The sequence below is a fragment of the Protopterus annectens genome, chromosome 9.part0 (genome assembly GCF_019279795.1).
Source record: "Protopterus annectens isolate FY-2018-M chromosome 9.part0, PAN1.0, whole genome shotgun sequence".
Lineage (NCBI taxonomy): Eukaryota > Metazoa > Chordata > Ceratodontiformes > Protopteridae > Protopterus > Protopterus annectens.
In genome coordinates, this window is record NC_056743.1 from 170,108,325 (window position 1) to 170,133,223 (window position 24,899).

General features: G+C 40.0%; 1 protein-coding gene across 1 annotated transcript in view; it reads left to right on the plus strand.

Annotated features, from left to right (window-relative positions):
- Window positions 1-493: 493 nt before the first annotated feature.
- Window positions 494-24,899, plus strand: part of PIK3C2A (phosphatidylinositol-4-phosphate 3-kinase catalytic subunit type 2 alpha) — a gene marked incomplete in the record, with an annotated part of 1,553,204 nt that continues 1,528,798 nt past the window's right edge. The window contains 3 exon segments of the mRNA XM_044082088.1: window positions 494-695; window positions 1,410-1,563; window positions 10,403-10,548. Coding sequence (XP_043938023.1) covers window positions 494-695; window positions 1,410-1,563; window positions 10,403-10,548 — 502 coding nt within the window.

A 24,899-nucleotide genomic window follows, 5' to 3' on the forward strand; every position in this document is an offset into this window, starting at 1 on the left:
TTTAACATTGAGTAAAGCCATAGAGATTTGTCAGATCCATGAGTTGACAGAAAAACACACAACACTGCGGGTGAAGAGAGCATGGTTTCAGTTGGTTCCACAGCACATGTAGACAATATGCAACACGTGGCAAACAAGAACAGGCCTAAGATTGTGACAGCTACAGGATTTCCAAACAAGGTGTGCAGCTTTTCCAGAAAGTTCTAAGAAAGGTGTAAGCTCCAACGGCAGCTCCGTGCAGCACAGGCAAGTTCCAGTAAAACCGTTTGTCAACCTTCACAATTGTAGTGCAAATCACGAGTCTGAGTGAAGTGCTTAGCATATGGTCAGCAGTGTCACAAGTGTAAAAAAAAAAAAAAAAAAAAAAAAAAATGGAATCATTTCCAGAAGTTTGCAGATCAAGCAAGCCTCACACAGTTTTAGAGAGGTCACACAAAAAAGCAAGTTTATTAAGTTTATTAAACAGTCAGCTTTCTATGTGGATTCTGTATCGATGCCTGGTGAAAGAGTTGATGTAGTGAACTTGTTAACAAGGAGTGAAGTATTTTGTTCTGCCCAGATTAATGGAAAATCCACAGAGCTCAAGGTAGACACTGGCTGTAAGTGTAATGTTATATTGGCAGACACGTTTGCAAGAGTGAGAGCTAAAGAAAAACTCATTGTAACCAGTAGTGCGAGACGTGTTGCTTATGGAGGTAAAGAAATTCAAACTGAAAGTTCAGTGATACTTGCAAGTTATTTGGCTGAGAACTGTTGCAACGTATTTTATGTAGTCCGAAGACTGGTGCAATCTTTGTCTTAAAGATAGTTTAAGAATGAATCTGCTTTCTTTTGCCACAGAAGTTTAATGATGTGAGTGTAGTTCTGAGTTCCAGTTTTTCAGAAGCCATTTTCTCAGTGTATTCTGATGTTTTCGGTGACAAATTAGGCAAACTTCCAGTTGCATATTCCATGAAGTTAGAGCCAGAGATCGCACCAGTAGTCAGTCCAGCAAAAAGAGTTCCAATAGTGATGCAAGATAAAGTTAAAGCTCAGTTGGATAAAATGGTACAGCAAGGTGTGATTTGTCCAGTCACAGAACCAATTGAGTGGGTGTCATCTATGGTAGCCGCTCACAAAGGCTTAGACAAAATCAGAATATGCATTTACCTGAAAGATCTGAACAAAGCATTAAAAAGACTATCATTCTATGTGCACAGTCGAAGAGGTTGCAGCTCTAATACTGAATGCCACTGTATTTTCTGTTTCGGCTGCAGAGAGTTCATTTTGGCACGTGATGCTGGATCGCAAATCCTCATTTCTAACTACTTTTGGTACTCCGTTTGGGAGCTACAGCTTCCTAAGGATGCCATTTGGAGTAAATTGTGCAAGTGAAGTTTTTCAGCGTGCAGTGAAGCAAATTTTTTCAGGTTATTCACGTGCCATCATAGTAGACTATCTATTGGTTGGAGGCAATGGTGAAGCAGAACATGACAGAAACCTAAAAGTACTAGATAGAGCTCATGAAGTGAATGAAAGCACAATTCTTCGAGGTGCAAATTCAGACTTCCAGAAGTTACTTATGTAGGTCATTTGTTTAAAAGTACAAGCTTAAAACCAGATCTGACCAAGTAAGTAGCTGTTCTAAAGATTTACTGCCAGATAATGTACAGAGTTTGCAGTATTTTCTGGGAATGGTCAGCTATTTAGGCAAACTTATACTAGACTTTAGTGAGTTGACACAATCTTTGAGAGCTTGCATGCAAAAATGTTGCATGGTCAGGGTTAGAACATCAGAAGGCATGTGAAGACCTTAAGCAGAAAACTGCCACTTCCCCACATTGACATTATGATGTGAACAAATCAATTATTTTTTGTTGTGATGCTTCAAAATTTGGTTTAGGTGCAGTTAAACTTCAAGAGGGCAGACCAGTAGCCTGTGCATCAAGAACACGAACACAGACTTGAGATGCACTATGCTCAAACAGTTCTAAGTTTCATGATTGTATTTATGGTCGCACTATTATTATGGTCGTACAGAGATGAAGAAAGTAGACATGAGTATAAGGAGATGAGGCGCATGGCAAAGAGAGAGGTGGCGAAAGCTAAGGATAAGGCGTATGGAGAGCTGTATGAGAGATTGGACACTTAAGAGGGAGAAAAGGACCTGTACCGATTGGCTAGACAGAGGGACAGAGCTGGGAAAGATGTGCAGCAAGTAAGGGTGATAAAGGATAGTGAGGGAAAGGTACTCACAAGAGAGGAGAGTGTGTTGAGTAGATGGAAATAGTATTTTGAGAGGCTGATGAATGAAGAGAATGAGAGAGAGAAGGTTGGATGATGTGGGGATAGTGAATCAGGAAGTGCAACAGATTAGCAAGGAGGAAGTAAGGACCGCTATGAAGAGGATGAAGACTGGAAAGGCTGTTGGCCCAGATGACATACCAATGGAAGCATGGAGGTGCTTAGGAGAAACGGCAGAGGAATTTTTAACTAGATTGTTTAATGAAATTTTGGAAAGTCAGAGGATGCCTGAGGAGTGGAAAAGGTGTTTTGGTACCTATCTAGTATATTACCTGAAGTGCAAATGTATTTTCCCTACAGAGATGAATTGTTCATGGAAGAGGGCATTATTTTCAAAGGTCCTAAAATTGTTGTTTGTGTCCTTTATAACAGGAATACATCCAGATTTTACATTGTGGTCACCCAGGTACTACATCTACTAATAGAAGAGCATGAGAATTAGTATTTTGTCTTCATTATCGAAAGACATTGATAAAGTTCTTTCTACCTGTTCAGATCGCGTTTGCAGAGAGAACCACTTCAGCCAAGTCCAACTCCTGAATTACCTTGGTCTATTGTAGCAACTGATATCTTAGAGTGGAACAATCAACACTGCTTAGTTTTGGTAGACTCTTATTCAAATTTGTTAGAAATTGATCTACTACCAAACTTAAACTCAGCTGTTATTACTAAGTTGAAACGTCATTTCTCAGTTCATGGTAGTCTACACAAACTTTTTACTGACAATGGTACTCTATTTACTAGCCAGTTGTTTCAGAAACTTGCAAGAGAGTGGGACTTAATACATGTCACTAGTAGTCCTGAATAGCCTCAATCCAATGGTCTAGCTGGAAGAGCAGTAAAGAGTGCAAAGCAATTACTTGAAAGGTCAAAGCGTGACTACAGATATTCTTGAATTTGTTTAATCTCAGAAACGTACCTCTTGGTGATAATCTTGGCTCACCTGCTCAAAGGTTACTTTCAGACAAACTAGAACTATGTTACCTATTTCATCCAGTTTGTTGCAGCCTAAGTCGAAGAACATTAAACTATCAAGGCTCAATTGTTTAAGAAGTGTAATACCCAGAAATCTAGTTACGACCGATCGAGCAAACTACTTCTTCCTTTGAAGGAAGGAGAGATGGTACGAATTCAGAGAATGAGGTTTTGAATGTGTTCAAAAGTCTGATTTCTGTTCCAGAAAGTGATTAGAAAATTCCATAGGTCAACCATTTTGCAGAAACTGTCCCAGCTGCTAAATCAAATTCTCAGTTTTGTCACGATATGGACGAATATCTAAACTAAGTGTGAAATATGCAGCAAACTTTTGTTTAGTACTGTGTAATACATGTCTGTGGTTTACCTGTGATTTCTGCATGCTGACCATCTAACATTTGTATGGTCTATTTCTCAGAGAGAGGATGTAGATCAGAGTGTAAAGTGTGTGTGCTTTTATCTTTAAGAAGCATGCGAGACTGTATATGCACGTATAGAGCCGTACACTTGCACAACCTTAGTGCCATTTTGTAGAAGCAGTTGAGTAAGCATGCATGATCGTAGTCATTAATTGTATACAACAGGGGTTCCCAAAGTGTGCGCCATGGCGCCCTGGGGAGCCGCAGCTTTGGAGAGGCACCGCCAACTAATACGCTTAGTTGCAAAATAAACCACAAACTAATAAGCGTGGTTACTAAGCTTATTAGTTCGTGGCTTATTTTGCGGCCGTGCTAAAGGTTATTACGGTATAGCAGCGTGTTAACACGGTGATCCTCCTTGATATTGTATTACAAACACCTGGTTACCGCCTAACCCTCTAAGTCTGCCTCCGGGTACCCTAGCTCATTAGTAAGACACACTTACTTCATGACAAATCACGGTCTGTCCTCACAGTGCCACCTACCCATGGTGGGGTCAGTCCATGCCTTTTAGAGGAGTTCAAAAAGGGTAAGTGTTCTGCTTTCACTGAACAGTAATGGCAGTGATTAAATGTATGCATCTGATAAGATAGGAATGTAAATATTTTTCTTTTCTGGTGGGTGGGCTTTGGACATTTAAACTGCCAGGACTGGGAATGAAACAGGTGTGCATTGAACACTGTTTAAAGGTTTTTATGAATTAGTTATATTAACAGTATGACACTCTTAATAGAGAGTGGTTCCGATTTTACAGTTTGCAGGATGTGCTTTATTAAGCTGATGAAATCTATGTGGCAAGTCATTGTCTTGGTTAGCTCTGTGTATGTTTAGCATCACATTTCTGTACACCTGTTTAATTTCATAGTATGACTGTTGGTGATGCAACACATTTTAAATTGTGTGGCAGTTGAGTAAAACATTTCTCTCTCCCACTTATTGTTACCATTTAATATAAACTACCAGTATGTGGTATTTTATAGTTACTAATTTTTTATCCTTTCTATTCAAATACTTTGTATGTAAAGTTATGTAAGCTGCCCTCAGATTACCTGTACTGATTTGCTTCAGTGTTTCTATCGCACCTTTCCCCATTTTGTTTCTGTGAGATTGCTTTAATAAAATTCTTATATTTGTTATGCTGCCTTGGGGCAGTTTTCATGGAGCTGCTGGGGTGCAATGCATTGAGTGCATTGACGGGACGATGAGTGAAAGCACTGAACAACCCATTATGACTTAAAAGTGCAGTACTACATATGTCAAGCATATTTTACATTTGTTTCTGTGTATTTGTCAGATAAAGTGAAATAGTCTGTTCTTGGTGGTGGCTGGTACAGCTGTGTAAAAGCCTAAATTAAAGTTGGTGGTCTTAAAAATTCACATTTTGTAGGCTTAGCATGTATTGGGGAAAGCGTATGCATTTCAGATCCCCTCCAGTTGTGTGGCTTTATCTGCTTCATTGTACTCTGTTTCTCTTAAATAACAGTCAGCATAAAAGATTAGCACCTCCAACTGTTGCGATATATGCATTTTCCCCCTCATTGGGGGACTCTCTAGGTGGTACTTAAACACTGAGCAGTTAAAACTTTCTTTGGGGAAGGGGAGAAAAGAAATGCCTGAGTAGTGCTGCTGGAAATGTAACTATGCTTTCCATATGATTTGTTGCATTTTGCCAGCAGTTAAAGTTTACATTATACTGTACCATACTGTAGTGCAGTAAAAGCTTGCCTACCATTGCAAAGTACAATAGAGTTAGTTGTAGTGATTTCAAATGAAGTGCTTGTTAACTGCAGTAACGAGTGTTGTGTGGTTTGTTGATTTACTGCCTGGCAAAGGTCAGACAACTCTGGAAGTTATTGGATGCCAGAACTGTTAAGCCAATGGTAGTAATTAATTTTGTTTACATTAGAATTGGGGGGGGGGGGGCGCCTTTGGAAAAATTGGATTCAACAAGGGAACAGAGAATCGAAAAAGTTTGGGAACCACTGACATAAGCTGTTAAGTAAACAGCTTAATGGATTAATGGCAAGGCAGAATAGCAGCAGTGAGTGTCTCACCCTGGAATGTCCCCCTTTCAATTTTTATCCTTGGGATAATAATCTATCCTTTATTATGGCTTAATTGCAAAGTGGTCTGCCACTGTTTCATGGTTACTGTAATGTAGTCAATCAGTGTAGGGTGCATCTTGTACATTTTTAAGCACTCTTATCCATGAGTGGTGGAATACCATCAGCTGCTTTTTTTGTAGTCAATCCATGCCTTACTTAGATTCTTCCCCTTGTTACAGTTCTCCACAACTTTAACAAATTATCCTTTGTTCTATATGACTTTATTTTATTGCCCTTTTGTTATACTGCCATAATTGAGATGTTCATAGTGTTTCACTGTTGCAGTCATTACTCTTGGGTTATCCTGCTGGCAGGCGGCCTGAATTCCAAAGTCCTGGTTCGGCGTCGGTTGCTGTCGCCTCTTCCCTGACGTCAGAGCACCAGGGGTATAAAAGATGCAGTAGACACCATTTTCTTAAGTCTTTCTTGCCGCGCTGTGCCCAAAGCAGTTCGCAAGTGCCGGTCGGCAGACTCCTGAGATTTTCGTGTTCGAATTTCAGATCTGAAGTCTTCATTTAAAGCCAGGTACCCCGTTGGGGAAACTTTTTTTCTTGCTCCAGACCGATGTCAGAAAAAGTTAATTGTATTTTTTGTGGGAAGCAAATACCTCATAAGGACTTCCATTCTTATTGTATTCCTTGCCTAGGCCCTGATCACGACATTGCTAATTGCAGGTTTTGTGCTAGACTTAACCAACGCACTATTAAGTGTCGGTACGATTTTGCATTTCATTACTTTGGCCGGAGATTTAATTACACAATGTCGTCGGATAGCCATCCATCTGCAGCTATTCACGAGAAACGCAAGGAAAAGAACAGGCATCCGTGGTCCAAAACTGACTAGGCTTCTTCTAAGCCAGTCACCGGTTCTCAGGCGCTTTCGCAGCCCCTGACGCCCACTACCTCAGAGCCGCAGGCCGCTTCCGACTCCCACATGGAGCAGACTAGGCCTCTGGAAACTCAAGGTATTGGACACTTGGAACATATTCCCTCAGATGGGTCCAGAACCACTGAGCAGGCATCTGCTTCTGAGGGTGTTTTTAGGCCTACACAGTTATATATAAAACAAATTACAGCTTCAGAGGCGAAGACTAAAGCACCACTAAAGACAAAGAAACAAGTGCAGCAAGCTCCTGGACAGGCCTCCATGCCTAAAAAAAACAGATAGTCAAAATGGCCGAAGACCTAATTACTTTGATCAGGGGTTCCCATCCCCCTCTTGATAAGAGGCCTAGGCAAGAGACAGAATATGAATCTTCAGATCGGGTTTCCATTTCCTCTGACTCCTCTTCTGAACAGGGATACTCTCTCCCTCCCTATGAGGATTCCGATGCTGAAGAAGTTATCACTTCAGCCTCTCCTCCTGAGGATTATTCTTTTGGGGAAACCCTGCATACCATGAGAGAGCACTTCCACTGGGAGAGCCAAGACTACTCAGAATTTAAGAAAGGGCTCGGAGACTTTCTTTTACTACCGCAGCACAGGCCTCTTGCTATCCCTCCTGTTTTTAGACGTTGTAGATGTATTTTCAGAGTCTGGCCCGTCTCCTGACTCTCTACCCCCTGCACCTGTTAAGCCAGACAGATACTACAGGGTTCCAGATTCACATAAATTTCTTTATAAAAACCCTGCTGCTGACCCAGAAACTATTTCTCAGTGTCCCAAAGGGGTCAAGGCTTCCACTGCAAAAAACCCTATCCCTTCTGATAGGGATTCACTGGCACTGGACAGATGGGGGGAAAAAGGTTTACACTTCTGCTACTTTGGCTGTGAGGGCTTTAAATTGTCAATTTCATATGCTTAAATATCAGCAATACTTAATGTCACTGCTTAAACAGAAAATATTAAATTCTGAATGTGCAGAAAACAAGGAAATGCAGGATTTATTGTATGCAACTGAACAAGTGGGAAAGCATACTTTGCAATGTGGTTTTGATTCTCTGGAGGCCTCTTGCAGGGCCACTGTTACGGGTTCTGTCATTAGGCGGTATGCTTGGTTAAAGGAACAGAATCTGCCTGATGATAAAGCAAAATTATTAGGTGCTCCATTACAGCATGATACTTTGTTTGGTGTTAAAGCAGAAGAGGTGTTTAACTCATTCACTCCAGAGCAGCTCAGAAAAAGCTGCCTGCTTAATTCCACCATACGAACAACAGTGCAGCCTGAGCTCATTTTCAGAAAATCCATTTGTAATACTATACAGAAAACAAATGTTCATAACTCTTTAACTATAAGAGCTACACTAAAAATGTAAACGTGAAAGTTGTTCAGCAGACACTGACCTTTCCAACAGTGTAAATGTTGATAGTGCATATCAAAGTCATTATTAAATATTTGGCAAGGAATGCTGATATTGTGCAAATTTTTTAACTTTTTGGAAAAGCAAAGCATAATATCTTGGTCTATGTACCATGCAGACCCATACAATTTGAATTTAATTTGTTAGTATGAATGTCAGCTTTAAAATGATACCTTAACCATAACTGTGTGACGCTCCTTTCATGAGATATTCACAGAAATATGATTAGTATATTATTTCTCATAATTGATAAATAAACGAAGCATAATATCTCATCACCTGTAACAGACAGAGCCTACATATCAGTGTAGAAGTTGTGCGTCTGAATGTCAACTTCAAAATGACGCATCATTTGTGTGATTACCATGCTCCCTTGCAGAGATATGGGCATAATAATGAGAAGTATTGTAAATGTATAATTTTCATATTCGTACAAGACTAAACAAACTGATATCTCTATGTGTGTACAGTGCACAGACACAGTTCTTTTACCATGTTGTAAGGAGTAACACTATCTTCAAAATGAGGTATTACTTCACACAATGCAGTGCTACCTTGCAAAGTTATTTACCTAAATATGAAAAAAAATCATAATTTCCATAACCTAAGTCCGAAACAAACTTTGATATCACCTATGAGTACAACATACAGGCACAATTCGTTTACCATGTTAGAACCAGCAATACTGTCTTCTAAATGAGATATTACTTGGCACTTTCAGATGCTCCCTTGCAAAGTTATTTGCCAAAATATGAAACAAAATCATAATTTCCATAACCATAAGTCTCAAACAAACTTTGATATCTGCACATGTGTCAAACATACAGGCACAATTCTTTTACCTTGTTAGAACCAGCAATACTGTCTTCAAAATGAGATATTACTTGGCACAATCAGATGATCCCTTGCAACGTTATTTACCAAAATATGAAAAAAATCATAATTTCCATAACCGTACGTCACAAACAAACTTTGATATCTGCCTATGAATACAACATACAGGCACAATTTTTTACCATGTTAGAACTATAAATAATCTTTGCAAAATGAGGTATTACTTAACACATTCAGATGCTCCCTTGCAAAGTTATTTACCAAAATATGAAAAAAAAAATCATAATTTCCATAAGTTATTTGCCATGCTCAGAGAAATTAATTTTACACAACACATTTCATAATAGTGTTTTACTTATTATACTGGTCCGACTTTGTCATGGGTGTTTTCCATTCTTCTCACAATCATGCATGGCTCTCCTGACGCCATTGTGGAGGTTGGTCAAGAACAACGCAATGCCCTCCTCAGTTAGGTGAATGCCATCCTTTCTGAACCGGTGAACATCTTCGGCGGTGATGCCGTTATGGCATATTGTCGATCCACCAACCCTGTGCATCAAGCCATGCATGAACGCATTCTGTAAACATCTGAACAGCAGAAGACAGTCTTACCTTATCTGAAATAATGCATGGGTGGACACTGACAAGGGTGCACAGCCAGGGCACATGTAAAGAGAAAAAGCAGGGCAAGGACTGACGCTCCACTAATATGCCAAGGACAGGCATGGGGCTCCAGATGTTGGTTATCTGTAGTGTCCCATAGCTGTGCCGGCTGCCCACTCAGACTGCTGATACCACTATGGTCTCATGACCTTTTTCAGTGTCAGCAGTCTGCCTTACCTCTGCCTTTTCTCTTTACATGTGCCCATTCAGCAATGGACCTAAGGGATGAGGGACTGAAGTAACTCACTAATTGCTGTCCTGACCTTCATACATTTACTACTCACCTACATACACTGACTACACTTAAAGGCAGGGAGACTGAGTGGAGAGCTACATCAAGGCAACATGTCAAAAGACCAAGACTGACCCAGGCTGTGTCTTTTTGCATGTGTCCTTTCCCGGAAGGAAGCATTACATCACAGTGGCACACCCAAGCCCATGCTTACCTAGGACAGCAGCACTATGGGACTGAGCTGAAGAGTCTTCAAGTTCCCAACAGTGATCCAGGTGGATCACAAGATCCATGCTGGCTGGGTATGCCCCCTGTGATGCACCCACCAACACAAGATTTGGCGATGGGACAGCATAGGGTTTTTGGCTGCTCCCTTTCCAGTAACTCCCAGAACAGCATAAGATACAGTCTTACCTTACCTGAAATACTGAATGGGTGGACAGTGACAAGGGAGCACATGTAAAAAGAAAAAGCAGGGTAAGGACCGCCGGTTTGGGCAGCATTGGTTCAGTCTAACCAAGGACCTCTGGGTATGGGAACTGATTGCTGCAGTATATAAAAGTGAGTTCATGACCTTTCCTCTCTTTTATAGGGTTGTCTCCCCTGCAAGCAGGCCGTGTATCCTTGGCTGGGCCAGCTGCTTGCTCTTGTCCCGGAAAAAGAATCCTACAGAGGAAGGGAGGGACAGGTTTCTAATATTCATGAAAGATGGTGCGTGTGGACATATTTTACAGTTCGGTAAATTAAACAGATTGATGGTCATAAAGTCCTGTTTTATGATTTTTCAGTCCTACGTCCCCTGCTAATACTAGAAAGCTTTATTTCCATTTTGAGCATGAGGATATTTCTCTTTGCGTACCATGTCAGAGACATACTGCAGGTGACTCATCATGTTCTTGTACGGATGAGTTGCAGCATTTTAGCTCACCTTCTTTCTTTGTGGGTTACACACATTATATATATAAAGGAAGGGGTTTCAGAGGCTAGGTAGTTGATGAAGAATGGAGGGAGTGGCTTGCAATGACTACATGCAGAGAAAAAAACAAAATCTGGCTTGTGCTTTCATCAATGTGATAACGAGTTGTACTTATGTGAGTAATAGTGACAGCTCCTGATAGTTTTACCTGAAAAGTGATAATGACTCAGTGCTATATTGTAACTGACTTATTGCTAAGGTGATAATGACCTGCCTTTCATTACTGCAAAGGTATGCATGCTCAGACACAGGTGATAATTGCCGCACATAACCTGTTGAGTAGGTACTCATTATATTACCTTGTGCAGCTGTTATGTAATACAGTAATTCAGTAACATAGTATAACACTTAGGTGGGAGGAAGGGCTAAGTTGCACACACTACTGACTAAGGCCAAAAAAATTCCCAAAATATAACATAGCTCCATGCAGGTAGTAGTCAGCAAGTAATTACCTTTATCTCACTCAGACAACTACCGAGTATAATCAGAAATGCAACAAACCTAGAGAAAATCTCAACCTTATGTGGCTGATCTGTAAGTAATAAGAAGTACAGTTGATGGCCATTCATATAGTTTGGTAAGAGAAAAACATATATACCATATTCATATCATGGTACAAGTTGTTTACAAAAATAAATCTTTATAGTGTGTATGTATATATATATATATATATATATATCTATATATATCTATATATATATCTATATATATATATATATATATATAGATATATATATATATATATATAGGTATATATATAGATATAGATATAGATATAGATAGATAGATAGATAGATATATATATATAATGATGGAGCCACCATGCGGACTAAGTTGTACTAAAAGGAACTAATGAGCGAGTCTGTTTACCAGCAGGTCTGTTAACGGTGGATTTTGTTTTTGATTACTTGCAGTGTATGAGTTTGTGGTAAAAGTAGGGCATTTTATGGTAGACAATACTTTAATCTTAGGAAAAGAATATTATAGTTTGCTAAGACCTCAAAAAGTCATTTTCCATGGCTTACTGATCAGTGGCATAGCTAGAGTTTGCGCTAGTAAGCTAGTAAGATTGCATTAGGGAATGGATGGCAAACTGATAAGTTCATAGTTACTAGGTATCTCTGCCAAAGTAAAAATTACAACACAGTGCAGTATCAGCAATCCATCTACATACTGTGGAAGTAGAACCCACAGCCTTCTGCATCAAAAGCAAGTATACTACCTGTAATAACACAAACAGACTTGGCAATCCACTATCACTTAAAACATGCCCAAGGTTGTTCTAAAACTTCAAAAACTGTACAAAGGATTCTTAGTTTATTTCCCCTTACATAAATAGCACACTTAACACCTTTCACAATGTCAACTCTACTTGGTGCAATACTGGCAAAAGATAAACCAAAGAACAGCATCTAATCACAAAAGCTTACATTTTTAATAATACTGAAAGCTCTATTTTATATTTCCATATACAAAAACACCAATCAGATGAAATCAAATGACATTTTATGCTGCAAAAAGAAATTCCAAGTAGCAAAGTACCCAGACAGCAGTTCAGTACAGGTTTAAAATGCAGATATCATTTATGAAAACTAAAATTACACAGTAGTACAATAACCACATTCTAAAGAACTGCAAACACATTTAACTACTTCATATAATTTAAAAAAAATTGTGAAACATATGCTAGAGGCTGTAAATATAAAGAATACAAAAAAAAAATCAAACGACTGCAATGCCAACTACTCTTGCTTGTTCATTTTTATGCTGCAATAAGAAATTCCAAGTAGCAAAGTACCCAGACAGCAGTTCGGTACAGGTTTAAAATGCAGATATGACTTATGAAAACTACTAAAGGTGGTTATGTAGGACTCATGGCATGTCAAGCAGGACAATGAACTTGAGCTTCTCCATCTTGAAAGTGCCATAAGCCAAATCCCATAGCACTTACTTGCAAGACATAGGCCCCCCTCTGTGACCCAGGAAACCCATGTATTATTGGAAACACTGACCATGCAACCAAACAGCTAAACCAAAATAAATAACAGCCACCCTTGGTGGGAATCACAACATCAGTAGGCTCTGTAACAGAAGGAAGAAATTCATGGCCAAAAGTAGGAGGTGCAGCACCCAGCAAGATAAAAGCTGTGTAAAACTAAACACATCTGAAGACAAATAGAATCTAGCAAAGCCAACTCTGAGGTACATTTCTCCACATGCACAACCACAAGGCATGTGCACATCCTCAAATGAAACAGTGCCACAAATGCTCTCCATAAAGGACTAACATAGACAAATAACTGGCATCTGAGCCATGGACTAACACAAAATTGCCAAGAAATACATAACAATATACAAAGTACCCACAAACTACCACATAGGTGGCAGTCCCCTAAATACGGAAGACGTAATAAGGGATCAGGGGACCCAAGTAGATAGTAATCTCACCTTTGATAATCACATTGCCAAAGTGGCTAGAAAATCCTTCTACGTGGCCCACCTAATCACAAAAGGGTTTGCATCCAGATCAAAAAAGTTAATTGTGCCCCTCTACTCATCACTCATCAGACCCATCTTAGAGTACAATGCCCCATTTGAAATGTACCTTACAAGACACCTGCAAACAGCTGGAAAGACCACAGAAGTCCCTCACCAAGAGGATCAATGGCCTCAAACAGATGCCCTATGCAGCTCGACTGAAGAAACTCCAGTTGTACTCTGTTGCATACCGCCTACTCAGAGGTGATCTCTGCCTGACGTACAAGGCCATGTCTGACCCAGAATTGATGGACATGCTCCACCTAAAGAAAATCTTATCCCCTCGAGCCACATGCTCTAGGGATCTAAACCTCACCCCAACAATAAATAGGACATGCTGGAGGGATAGATTCCTGTCCCAGAGACTTCCCATGCTTTGGAACAAGATCCCAATCTACATTAGGCAGAGCTCCTCACTAACACTCTTCAAAGGAAACCTTGACGGGTGGATGGGAAACAGTTTACCTCGGGAATCACTTCATTGGCTCTGCTGGACAGAGGCACAGGGAACTAATCTAAGGGGACGGCGAAAGCCAGCACATTCTGGCTAGGCTTATAAATGCCTTCGGGCAGATAGCCTAGTACCCACCTATGAATATCCTCCAGGAAGTCAGCCAGCCCTTGGGACTGTCATATTGATACCACATGCCTAAGACTTGACTCAGTAGTCAGGGACTTGGGGGCACACACAGACATTAATCTAGCCTTTGACCATCACAAGTCTACACTCGTGAGGAAATCATTCTATGTTTTTCAATGTACAAACAAAGGTAAGGTATCTCGGTCCAAGGAAGTCAATGTTCCACTTGATTCAGCATACTTCAGACCAATCCAGTACAATGCTTCCTATAACCAGGCATATCCAACAAGTGAAACATCGACAGAGGTTCATTAAAAGAACACGTCATACTTATGACAGATACACAAACACACAGCATCACAATTACCCATTCTAAAGACGTAAACAGTGATTCTGGTATAAATAGGACAGTATTCATCTGAACTGTAAAAATGTATTATATAAGACATCTTATCTGTAATAATGTTGGCCTACTAATGCATACATTGATTTCTGGGCTGAGCAACATTTTTAAAATACTGCAGATAGTCACATAACGTGATAAGGTTAGAAGAAACTACTCTGAATAAAAGTAAGAGCTAAATGAATCCATCAAGGACAAATCAACAAATGTAAAATAAATACAAACAAGATAAATCAAATGCAATGGAAAGACACATTCATCATGCAGTGCAGTGACATATATTATGATCTTTCAATGAGACCTATATAATTGGATTTTGTAGACCAAACACATGTAAAGAAATTGTGATTAGGATCATTTAATGAAAAACATTTCAGCAAGGAATTGTGTTCTGATTCACACCATTACTTATTCCATGCCCTGAATGCCTTTATTAGATATGATGTCAGCTATGGTAACTGCAAAATCAATTAGCCAAACAGAACACATATGCTGAGTGCAACCTTTTTCATAGCAATAAACTGCTTTATGAGCAAAGCAATGGGAAAAGCTCAGCAAACTTTTAACTGACTATGTATGTATAGGGAGATATAAGAAGACCTACAAAACATCAAAAAATGTATGTTGCTTGTCCCCTGGACACGACAAAATAAGCAATGCTGTAACCAACCATCCTCACACTTGCACAAAAAAAAATACAGGGTACCCTTCTCCACAATCATCACACAGCATTATCTAGTCCTACCTTTAAATGTAAAAAAAAGGCAAATAAAACTAATTATAATAGCAATAATTCTCATTTTTAACCAGGTAGGCCAACTGGACATGCAGCCGCTGTTTAAAGGTATGAAACCACAGAATTCCATTCTATAACACACACTCAAAGACTAAACCAATGTAAGCAAGCTCACTCGCTATGAAATCACAGAACTGCATTCTATAACACACACTTTAAAAAAAAAAAAAAAGCATACCTGAAAAATCACACTGACACACACACACACACACACACACACACACTGCATACTAGGCTCGACACCTGTAACTTCAGACGGTTTTGGTTAATAAGAAATATGAACTTAGTGACTGGCAGTCTCTCTCCACGGGTTTTGCAGTAGAGGAAAACTCAATCTCAAACACACAGAACAAACAAAAAACACTGATCCGTAAAACAAAAAAAAAAAAAAAAAACCCAAATAAGTGGGTAGTTTCGCCCCCCCCCCAATGGGTGCATCGTCTGATCTCATACAGGGTTGATGAAGACCTGGAACTTCTTACCTGTATTCATCAGGTCAATACCTTTCCTTTTCTTTCAAAACCAGTATGAGAGACTTCCTAACTACAATCTTGCTCTGTTCTTACTCAAAACCAGGATAAACTATATCCTTAAATGTGAACATGTAATGTTTCATTCCCAATACCTCCTTACTCTCCCTTCTTCACTTACTTCAGTACTTCTACCAAATTCTCTTACGTGATTTTCTCTCCAAATAAACCTTAAGCCGGTTTTCCCTCACTTTGTTTTTCAATTCCTGTTTATATTAGGCCAACCTACCTTTAATTTTTCTACAAACTTTCTAAAATTTGCCTAAATGTATTAAATGATTGTCACGTAACTTGTATAATAATTTGGGGCTTTTCTCCCCAGGCCTCCACTGAAAATGGGCTTCTACCCAGCTGGACTTTCCTGATAATCAAATGTCAATAAATAAATAATGAATTTTAAAGGGTGTTGGCAATGACAGAATTATATTGCTGTTGATTTATTGTCGATATCCATTAGTTAACTGGGCGAGTGGACTTGTTCAGAACCCTTTTCCAGAAACAATCTAGCTAGCCATGAGGCAAACAAAATTACTGCAGCAATTCAGAAAGGATAATGTCCATGTTTTCATTTCCATTGTGTTATCATAGGCAAGTACTGTACACTTCAGTTGATTATACCTTTACAAGGTCTTCTAAGGCAAAGAGTAAGATCTGAAATAATTATGTAGTAAACAGCAATATTAGACCTGATTTATAACCACATACCAATTTCAAGAACTGCCATTTGGTTAAGATGACTTTAGAGTAAAGCATGACACACTATCACTTAGTAGCACAGAAAGGAGACCAGCATGAAGCTATAAACCACAAGACAGCCATTACTTTTTATTGGGCAGCACTATAATGAGTTCTGACTGAGGGCTTCCAAAGCAGACATCAGATTCCCATTTCATTATACTTGGCTGCATACATAGGCAAGGCAAAATAACAAGCTAAAATATATATAGGAAGGACAGTAAAGTAATATAGTTTTGTGATGTTTTTGTTTTCTTGCAAATGGTAATTTCCTTCCAAAATACTAAAAGATGTCAATCACATTAGCGGAGAACAGATATTAATTTATAAAATGCTGTACAAACGCCATTTTAGGACTTTTAGGACTTTCTCAAGCAATGCACAGTGTCTGTCTTACCGGAGGGGTTATACAGTGAATACCCATGTTTTTTTTTTGTTTAAAAGCAGCAAACAAATTTCACTCCGTGCAGTTCTTTTTCGATATGCATCAGCAGTAAATCCCTTGGGCTTACACTAGTAATACAAACGGAGTTATGCTGCCTGTAGTATACCGTATTTAAACATTTTTCTTTGTGTTTGCACCAGCACCCATGGGATCCTGGAGAAAAGAAAAAGACTTCATATGCGCAGTTCAGTCTGTACTAAAGGCACAGACTGCAAAAATTTTGCAAAACGATGCTTAGTGATACTTTATTTAGCTTTCTTTGAAGCTAGTTTTTACTTCTTCACATAACTGGATCCTGCCTCATTGTAGATTTACAGCAAATTGGGGGTAATATTACGTTTGGTCAGAGCTTCTTATTGCTACATTCGTGCAGTAGGATCTAAGCTGGAATGCTGGATCTTCAATAAAAGTTTGGTGGTAAAGTCACGGTACCCAGCCATTATGCTCGCGCTCTCTCACACACACGCGAGCGCATACTTCCAGAAGTTCTCCTAGTAATTATGTCATCTTCTATTTTTAAGAAATACAAACTGTGGGAACACCAGGATCCCACACATTTAAGAACAATTGTTCATTTAATATAAGGGAACAGGTACCAATGCACAATGGATGAAAGGTCCTTTATGGCAGCATTACTAAACCGTTTGATCAATTTTAAAGTGACAGGATAACAAAACTACAAAATACATGTTAGCCCTTTATCCATTGATCGATCTATATCCACACCCATCCCATTTTGACACGCTGTATGCCATATTGCAAAATTAAGTTTAAATCTCTCTACAGATTTGTTGCTGCTTGGTTCACTAAAACAGTAAAATAAAATGATACAAGCCTTCATGTCTACAAAATGCTTTTCAAAGTATTTAAAAATCACCATTCACAATACAAATGTATATGTACAATTTATTATATGTGCATTGTGACCAAACAGAGTAAGCCTCTTATTTTGAGAACTGGCTTAAGGCTGCAAGTTTAATTTAAACCATAGGTTCATAGATTAGTACTAAGTTAACTGCCCTTGCGAGCCATTTCAAACCTAGCCAAGTATCCCCTGTGAGATTCAAACCTTGTACATTGTCTGTAAGGCAAACACCTTAACCATTAAGCCACCCTCCCAACCACACTACCAGTTATGCATTGTTATTATTCTGACAAAAGACTGCTGTTCAGCAGTCACCAACAAGCAGCTAAAGGCACCCTAAGTACATATTAGTTGCAAGAAAGGAATTAAAAAAAAAATGAAATGTGTGTTGTAAAAACATGGGATATCAGCTTAACAGATACATATTACCTTGATTAAACACAGTTATTTAAATAAAGGATTTTCAAAGAACTACCAGCAAGATATAATAGTGTGACACTGTCTGCAGGCCAGTTGTTTATTCTTGTGTATTACACTGATAAAACTGGTCTTAACCACTTGCTGTTTTAGCTGATGCACAATATAACACAGGCACTGAAATAAATGCACTTGTATTTATACAATGAAGTCGAGTTGACTGTCTTAAATGTTAAAAACTAAGACGCTCACCTGTCATTCAATAATAAGTGAACATGCTTACAGATCATTTATACTCTGCAAACAACCATATTGTAAGCCACAGACTAGAACGTCATAAAACGCAGAAAAATATTCTGACTTGATAAAATACTGAAATGAATGATCAGTACATAGCTTTACACTGATAATTCAAGCAGCCGCAACGCAAGTACATTATTTTGGGTTATAGTGGTAACACAATTCTTAATCCATTAAATTGATACTGTGTACAATAAACCTATTCAACTTTCACGGACTGTAAATAATGAAACATTAAATGCAAACTTACAAGACAACTTTATGATACTGCAGAGTAAGCCTCTTATTTTGAGAACCTTTTGCTCGGCAGCATCATGGCTGTTCATATGATATGCACTACAGTTCAAATATCATACAACCCCACTTAGCTGCTTAATTCATTACAGTGCCCACGGTTTAGATTAAAGCAGGAATATCAACATCCGCTACATGGCAAACTTTATATAGTAGTTACAACAAGACATTAAAAATATAGTCCTAGGAGTTATAACGACCATAGAGTAGGTCATAACAAGTCTGCTTCCCATCGGCAGTTTCCATCCTTTGCAGCTACAGAAGATACCCCACTATTTACCTCAAGCAGATACAGCGAAGAAAATGCCCGCAGAACCCACGAAACGCGCAACAGAAACATGGTAGGCATCTATAATGCCCTTGAAATTGTCATACATACTCAGTTTACATGGAGTGTACGGAAACCATTTCAAACAGCACTTCTACCCTAGGGTAGCAGAAAGTGGCCAAAGTCACCATTCCATTAGCCGCCGAAAGCTGCATTTAATGATAAGTTTTACACTTCACAGAAAAACGAACAAATGCAAAAACTCCTGCCATGCCAATATCTATAGTTTTAAGGTACGCAGAGTTAAGAAAACTAAATTATGATTCTTTACAGCAACTACGGGAAAGCTTCAAGTCCCTTCTGCTGCGTAGCTTAGCTAGCCCCCCATCACCACCTGTCACACACACGTCAAAAACACTTGAAAAATATGAAAAAAAAGTCTTGCTCACCAGAAACATTAACATCCTACTGCTAGGTTTAGATAACACATGTATTAAGGTTATGTGCGGGCCAGTGTAATTAGTTTCCGAGCAGACTTGTAAACCAGTCAAAACAAATACACCCACAGCTGTCTTTCGGCTGGATGAACATAACTAATTGCACAGTACAGAGATGGAAGCACTGTGCTATAAATCACATCTCTCTCAGGCCATTCTGAGCAGAAAGGTGGCCTAACATTAAAAAGTAACACTTACCAGGAATAAAAGAAGGTAGTTATTGCGCTGAGCTTAACGGGAACTGCTGGATAGGTATGACGGTCCGTGAAATCCTTTGAGGATCCAGTAGCAGGTAAAATGTCCAATTCTCTAATTCTTGGTAGAAAGAAAGGAAATACCTGCTGCTGGACCCTCTTTTTTTTATTAAGGGGGAAAACAAAAGAAATTTACGCTGGAGGTGGAGGTGTTATAAGTTCTTGATAAAGCAAGCGGTGGCTTGGATTGCAACAATCTGGCTGCCACCGCTTGCTTTATCAAGAACTTTTAAATCGGATTTTCAGCAAGAATTTTAATGTGACCTTAATGTAAAAACACGCTGAATCACAACTACAGATGCTAAATTACACATCTAGTTACGATTTCAGCATTTTTTACATTAAGGTGAACTATAAATCTGCAGTAAACTTTCTCTCGCTTGTGGAAGGCACTCGGGGGGGGGGGGGGGGTAACCGCTTCTAATTTGTATCTTCTCATGGCGCGCTCGGGTTTAAGCACACAGGCGCCATGAGAAGGTACTCTGGGTTAATGAGTTAAGAAAATGGAGGACAAAGCGAAATCTATGAAGACAGTTAAGAATTTCTTACAGGTGCAGCCCCCCAGATTTAGCAGGAAGTGGCCTACAAAGAATTGGTCCTTTCTATTGTCAGACAGGCCACAGAGGCAGATCCCAGCCCCAAGGCTCATACAGGCCTAAACAATGGGGTGCTTCTACCTCCAAAAGCGGAGAAGACAAATCACAGCCATACAGGAAACAGTCCCAATGACTTTCCTCTGCCAGCACCAAGCACTTACCTTTTGGCAGCCCCCTTAGGGGGAAAACTAGCACTTTTTTCACAAAATTGGCACATGATCACCCAGGACAAATGGGTCTTGAACATAGTGTCTCAGGGCTACAGGTTCCACTTTCACACCCTGCCAAGGACAAAAGGTATGCCAGACCTGCCACACAATCAATGGGCAGAGGCACTAAATCAAGTTTCTTCCCTCATGGACATGAGAGCCATTCAGCGAGTACTACAGCAAGAGCAGGGACAAGGATTTCAATAGAGACTTTTCTTGGTACCCAGAAAGGACAAAGCCTGGAGATCAATACTGGACCTGTCTATTCTAAACACATTTCTGGACATTCTAAAATTCAAAATGTTGACTCTGCAGCAGCTTCTGCCCATGCTGGGCAAGAAGGCTTAGCTTGTAACTTTGGACCTAAAAGAGGCATACCTTCATGTCCCAATCAGACAATCTTGCAGGAGATACCTCGGATTCATAGTTGGCTCAATGCACTACCAATTCTCTGCACTGCCCTTCGGCTTCTCTACTGCGCACAGGGTCTTCACAAATGCCTGGCACCAGTAATTGCATTTTGCAGACAGAGGAATTCAGATATATCCTTACTTGGACGACTGCCTTATTCAAGCAGAGAACAAGGACATTCTACTAAAGCATCTGGCGTTTGTAAAAAGATTACTAATTTGCCTAGGGTACACAGTAAACGAAAAGAAATCAAAACTAGTACCCTCTCAAGAGATACTATTCCTGGGTGCAAGCTTAAATACAGCTGCCCAGATGGCTTATTTCACGCCAGACAAAGGCAACTGACTTCTTACTTCAAAATGTTGGCAACAAAGACCCAGTTATCTGCAAGAAAAATTCTGCAGGCTTTTTGGGCTTCATGGCATCCTGCATGCTGCTAATTCCATATGCCAGACTGCATATGAGGAAACTACAGTGGTATCTAAAAAGTGTTTGGACTCTATATTGCCACAGCCTGGAAACATTAATTACCCTCATTCCCTGTCTGCATCAGGATTTTCGATGGTGGGCACAGGCCTGTCACCACAACAAGGGACAACCATTCACTTTACCCATAGCCAGGCAGACACTAACAACGGACGCATCGGATTATGCCTGGGGGGCCCACATGGCAGGAAAATGTATTCGGGGCACATGGCCCGCAAGCCAGATGCATCTAAATATCAATCAAAAAGAGATGCTAACTGTTCAGAATGCCCTGACAGCTTTCAAGGATCTACTTCATCCAGGACAACTACTGACTACAGTCATGTGGTACATAAGCAGGGAGGCACACATTCCTACCCCCTCTGCAGACAAGCCATGACTTTGTGGGACACAGCATTGACTTAACAAGTTCACCTGCAAGCACAATCCCTGCCAGGAAAGATAAATACTCTGGCAGACGAACTAAGCAGAAACCTCATGGATCCCCACGAGTGGAAACTGGATCCACAAGTCTCCAGTATGATAACAATGAAATGGGGATGTCCAGACAGATCTATTTGCCTCCCCTCACAACTGCCAATTACAGAGATACTGCACAAGGACTTAACACAAGCAAGCATGGAAAGTGGATGCTTTATCCTTCAGCTGGAAAAACCTAACAGTATATGTTTTTCCTCCACTGCCTCTCCTCCCCAAGGTACTCCTAAAGGTCAGACAAGAAAAGCCAAAAATTATACTGATTGCCCCAGACTGGCCACGCCAACACTGGCACCAAATCCTGAAGAACTTGTCTCAAGGTCCAGCCTGGACATTGCCTCAAATTTCTCACTGACCCAACAAAACAATCGGATCCTGCACAGCCAACTCAGGACCTTAAATCTGGCAGCATGGCGGATAATGTAGCCATTCTCAACACTCCTCTCTCCAAAGCTGTGATGGATGGATGTTATTTTGGAAGCCAGGAGGCCCAGTACCAGAAAATCTTATGCATAAAAATGGAAGAGATTCTGTGCTTGGAACCAGGCACAAGGAATTGACATGTTTGTACCAAATATTCCTCAGATTTCACAATATTTAACTGAGATGCTGGACAAAGGCCTATCCTTTTCATCAATTCATGCCTCTGCCATTTCACCCCATTACAATATGGAACCACCTATCTTTTCTCATCCTTTAATAAGGCAGTACCTCAGAGGGGCCAAAAACATAAGACCTCCAAGAAGAGCACCAATGCCTGCATGAGACCTCAATTATGTCTTGGAAAAACTTGCACTGCCTCCTTTTGAGCCAGCCTCAACAGCTGATATAAAATTCTTATCCTGGAAAACTGCTCTGCTCCTAGCAGTAATTTCTGCAAGACGAGTCTCTGAGTTACAAGCACTCATGGCTGTGAAACCTTTTATCATTTTCCATCCAGACAGGGTTTCTCTGAGGACAAACCCGACATTTTATGCCTAAGGTGGGCTCCAGTGGCCCTTAACCAAATCATTCACTTGCCTACCTTTTATCCAAATCCACAGAACAAGGGTGAGAGACTTCTGCATTCCTTGGACATGCACAGACAGCTACGCTTCTACTTGGACAATTAAAGCTTTCAGAAAGACTGAGCAACTTTTAGTGGCATATGCTGCAGGATCACATGCTGCAGGATCACAAGGAAAGGCTATCTCAAAACAGACTATTTCAAAATGGATAGGCCATTGCATTCGTTTCTGCTACTCGCAACATGGCAAATCAGTGCCGAAGGGCATTAGGCCTCGGTCTCTGCTACAGGCCCCATGAAGGCTCAGGGTCTCTCCAACCTAACACCACTCTTAAGTATTCAACTGCGGTACCACCTTTAACATTCCTATAAGAAAAGTGCAGTCCGGGTCTGAACTGTCTGCAAACAGCTACAGTTAACTTTGAGTATGTGTCTAACTGAGCCAATCTTCATTTTCCCCTGGAGAGCACTGTGCTTTGGCTGTAAGCAGCCCCACCCCACCACCACACACACACATCTTCCACTTTCTCTTATTCCTTCTGTTAGCAAATAGTATCCATAACTGATCAATACTGTGTGTTTTGTTTATTTAAACTATACCACAGTAGCCTACTGATACAAGGTTATCCTGGTTTTCCACCTGAGAAATTAAGACAAGACTTAGTTTCAGAGCAGTCCTTGGTCGATTGTGATTGTTCTTAACACATACTTTTCTTGCTTTGGCTCATTAGCAGCAGTACAAAGAACTGCCTGCTCACACCCTTGTTCTCCCCTCCCCTTCCCTGTTTATTACCTTAAGACAATCCCAGAGTTAATAAATATTACCTGTGGCAGGCACCATTTGTAAAACTACAATCCACTCTGCTACAGGCCCCATGAAGGCTCAGTGTCTCTCCAGTAAGTGTTTTACAACTGTAAATGCCTATTTATGTTGAACTGTATTAGACATTTTACAACTGTATATGTTTGTTGAATTGTGTTAGACATCTAATATGTTTTATGCTTTATTATTGATGTTACTATGGCATGCACCAAGTTGTTACTAGTATAATAGTATGTATGGTCTATTTGCATAGGTGCAACTTGTTCACTGTTATTCATGTAATAGTGTTTTGTGTAGACAGCTCATACTAGTGTCTAAATTATTTCTATAAGGTTGTGCTGTTACTGGTGGATAGAATCACATTAGAGAACCACGACAGATTGCTGCTCGCTATATTTTTATCTGTGGCTGCATAACTGTCTGGGTGTTTGTTTTCTAATGTTCTTCCAATTGGCTCAGTATCTGCATATACTAAGTAGTGGTTCAGGACATTGTCCTGCATGTGGTAGCTATTTGTTCAGTGTGTTTTTTATAATCTTTATAATATATATTTACCATCTCAAAAGTGCTTACTCCTCTCTGTACTCTTATTTTCTAGACCTAACACCACTCTTAAGTATTCAACTGCGGTACCACCTTTAACATTCCTATAAGAAAAGTGCAGTCCGGGTCTGAACTGTCTGCAAACAGCTACAGTTAACTTTGAGTATGTGTCTAACTGTTAGTCAATCTTCATTTTCCCCTGGAGAGCACTGTGCTTTGGCTGTAAGCAGCACACCCCCCCCACCACCACCACCACACACATCTTCCACTTTCTCTTATTCCCTTCTGTTAGCAAATAGTATCCATAACTGATCAATACTGTGTGTTTGTTTATTTAAACGATACCACAGTAGCCTACTGATACAAGGTTATCCTGGTTTTCCACCTGAGAAATTAAGACAAGACTTAGTTTCAGAGCAGTCCTTGGTCAATTGTGATTGTTCTTAACACAAACTTGTCTTGCTTTGTGATTGTTTCCAGCCCCTCATACAAGAACCTAACAGGGTCTCTACCCGCTTCGCTTCCCGCCCCCAGTGGTCCCACCTTTATTGCACCCAAACCCCTCCCATCTTTCCAATAGCCAACCACAGCGCTAACCCAACACTACCTCCTCCATATTCCCTCTACTATCACACCTCCT